This window comes from Plectropomus leopardus, unplaced genomic scaffold, assembly GCF_008729295.1.
Source record: "Plectropomus leopardus isolate mb unplaced genomic scaffold, YSFRI_Pleo_2.0 unplaced_scaffold23638, whole genome shotgun sequence".
NCBI classification, from domain to species: Eukaryota; Metazoa; Chordata; class Actinopteri; order Perciformes; family Serranidae; genus Plectropomus; species Plectropomus leopardus.
In genome coordinates, this window is record NW_024625645.1 from 1 (window position 1) to 2,480 (window position 2,480).

At 40.0% G+C, this 2,480-nt stretch overlaps 1 protein-coding gene across 1 annotated transcript; it reads right to left on the minus strand.

The window, feature by feature from the left end:
• Positions 1-451: 451 nt before the first annotated feature.
• LOC121966231 (dysferlin-like) lies at positions 452-2,235 on the minus strand (the record flags this gene model as incomplete). Its single annotated transcript, XM_042516338.1, has 5 exons — positions 452-576; positions 698-875; positions 966-1,079; positions 1,823-1,938; positions 2,203-2,235. Coding segments are annotated over 5 exons (566 nt in total), but the record flags the coding sequence as incomplete, so codon positions are not given.
• Positions 2,236-2,480: the final 245 nt, after the last annotated feature.

The window sequence follows — 2,480 nt, forward strand, 5'->3', positions numbered from 1 at the left end:
TCCTAAAATCCTACAAATGTCCTAAAAATTAAAGACATGTCCTAAAAATCTTAGAAATGTCCTAAAGTGCTAAAAATGTCCTAAAAGTGCTTAAGTCCTAGAAATGTCCTAAAAATCTGAGAAATATCCCGAAATCCTAGAAACGTCTTAAAAAATCTAAAAATGTCCTAAAATCCTAGAAATTTCCTTAAATTCTAGAAACATGCTCAAATCCTTGAAATTGCCCAAAATCCTAGAAATGTCCTAAAATCTTCATCTTCATTCATCAACATCCTAAAAAACTAGAAATGTCCAAAAATCCAAGAAAAATACCAAAATCCTGGAAACGTCCTAAAATCCTTGAAAAGTTGAGCATTCCTGTTCTACACAGACACTGTAAACATTTTCTCATTTTTCGGGATTAAATCTGAAATATGTCTTTTAGCACACAGACGGACGCAGCAGCACCCACCAGTCTCTCGATGACGGCCAGCAGCATGTTGAGAGCCTCGATCCTCGGTTTGACATCCTCCCACTCTGAGGACAGAACCACCACCGGCTTCACGTTTCCCCAGGGGAGGTAGTAGTAGTGGCAACCTGCAAAACAAACAAACACACACACACACACACACACACACACACACACATAAAACAGCACATTTTGATGAAGCGACTGATTTCACCTGGACTACTCGGTACCATTTACACCCCGACCTACCGTCAAACACCGCCCGGCTGAACTGGGTGGTGGAGGCCAGAGGGAGGCAGGTGTAGTCGAACTTGTTGCCGTAGTTACCGATGCTGACCTCGAACTGGATGGCGTCGTCTACGTCCTGGAGGAGCGAGGCCGAGTAAAACGCTACGAAGAGCGAGAACTTCCTCTTCCTGAGAAATTTCTGTTGGACGGAGACAAAAACGGAGAGAGAAAGTTGGATGATACATTTCTTCGTGGTATTTGAGCGTTTATATTTGTCTTTTTCTGTCACCTCCACCACCAGCAGGTCATCTGACGGGATGTCTTCGGTTTTCTGCTCCGGCTTGTCCGCCAGTTTTGTGGTTAGTTCCAGTAAAACTCGACCTCTGTAAGCAACTCCCTCCCCCTGACAGACAGAAGAGAAGACATTTAGATTTAAAGGTGCAAAATTGACTGAAATGGCAAAGCGTTTTTGGATGGTGGCCCTGAGGCTCAAAACACTTTTTCTAAAAACACTTTAACATTTCAGAAAACACTTAAACGTTTACCAAAACACTTTTGGGATATGTTGTGGTGTTTTGGAATTGTTTGTTTTCTGAAAACTTTTTGTTATTTTGTTTTTTAGGGACTGTTTTGTTTTTGGAAAATGTTAAGTTTTGGGAAATGTTATAGTGTTTTCTGAAATGTTACAGTTTTTTGAGCCCCAGGGCCACAGTATTATTACCACAATCGCTTCAAAACATTAATAATTACCAAAAAATAAGTGTAAATACTGAAAAACCACTAACTGCCTCTACTCTCTGAGGTTTTGAAGATCTTATCATCAGCAGCTGGAATTATTTTGACAATTGATAAATTAAAGTCGTTTTTTAAAGCAAAGAAGCCAAACATAAATTTGTTAAAGCTTCTCAGTGGTGAGGATTTGCCTTTTTAATAGTAAAATGTGTCTTTGGGTGATATATTGGTACATATAAATCTGAATATGGAAGTTACTTAAAATACAAAAAATAAAAACATGCAGATGTCAAGCATTTTATCCCAACAATGCTTGCAGCTCAAAATCCAGTTCTAAATGGCTTTATTACATTATTTTCTGCCGTTACTTTAAGGTGATGACCGATTGTGTTTGGAAGTGAAACTCAATGTTACTTTTCCGAGGTTGAGCGCTTCGTGCGGATCGCTGAAGGCGGTGAACTCTCTTAGGCTGCCGTACAGATTGACGAAACACGGGCCGAACGTCGGCAGGAAACCGAGACTGTCGTCAACTGGAACGACACAAAACAGACAAAAAGATTTCATCAAAAACAGGGCAGAAGGTCCAACTATGAAAAATAAAGACATCACAGACTGATTGATGAATTACGAACACTCGACTAAATAGATTCAGAGAGTTTGATCAGAATTAAGCCGAGATGGAAAAAACAGTTATGAGTGGAAAGGAGAAGAAATTATACATCACAACAACAAAGTGAAACAGCTGGACTGTTTCACAGAAAACAAAAGTGTTGTAGAGAGGATGGAGGACGTACTGCCAGAGGGGACGCTCCGTGGAGTCACGTCATCTGAATGCGTGGAGAGGAAGGATGGTTCAGTCAGACAGAAAGGAAACGGACGTCTTTGAACACCACTCAAACCCAAACAGATGCACTAAACCACCAAACCTGAACACTCGAAGCAAAGTCGCTCGTTTCAAAAACATCACTCAAAACGAAGCACTGACGCCAAAAAAGTCACTTTGCTCGTTTTAAGTAAATTACTTGAGTAAGTGAAATTTTAAACCAATGAGAAAAATTGAAAAAAAGTTAAA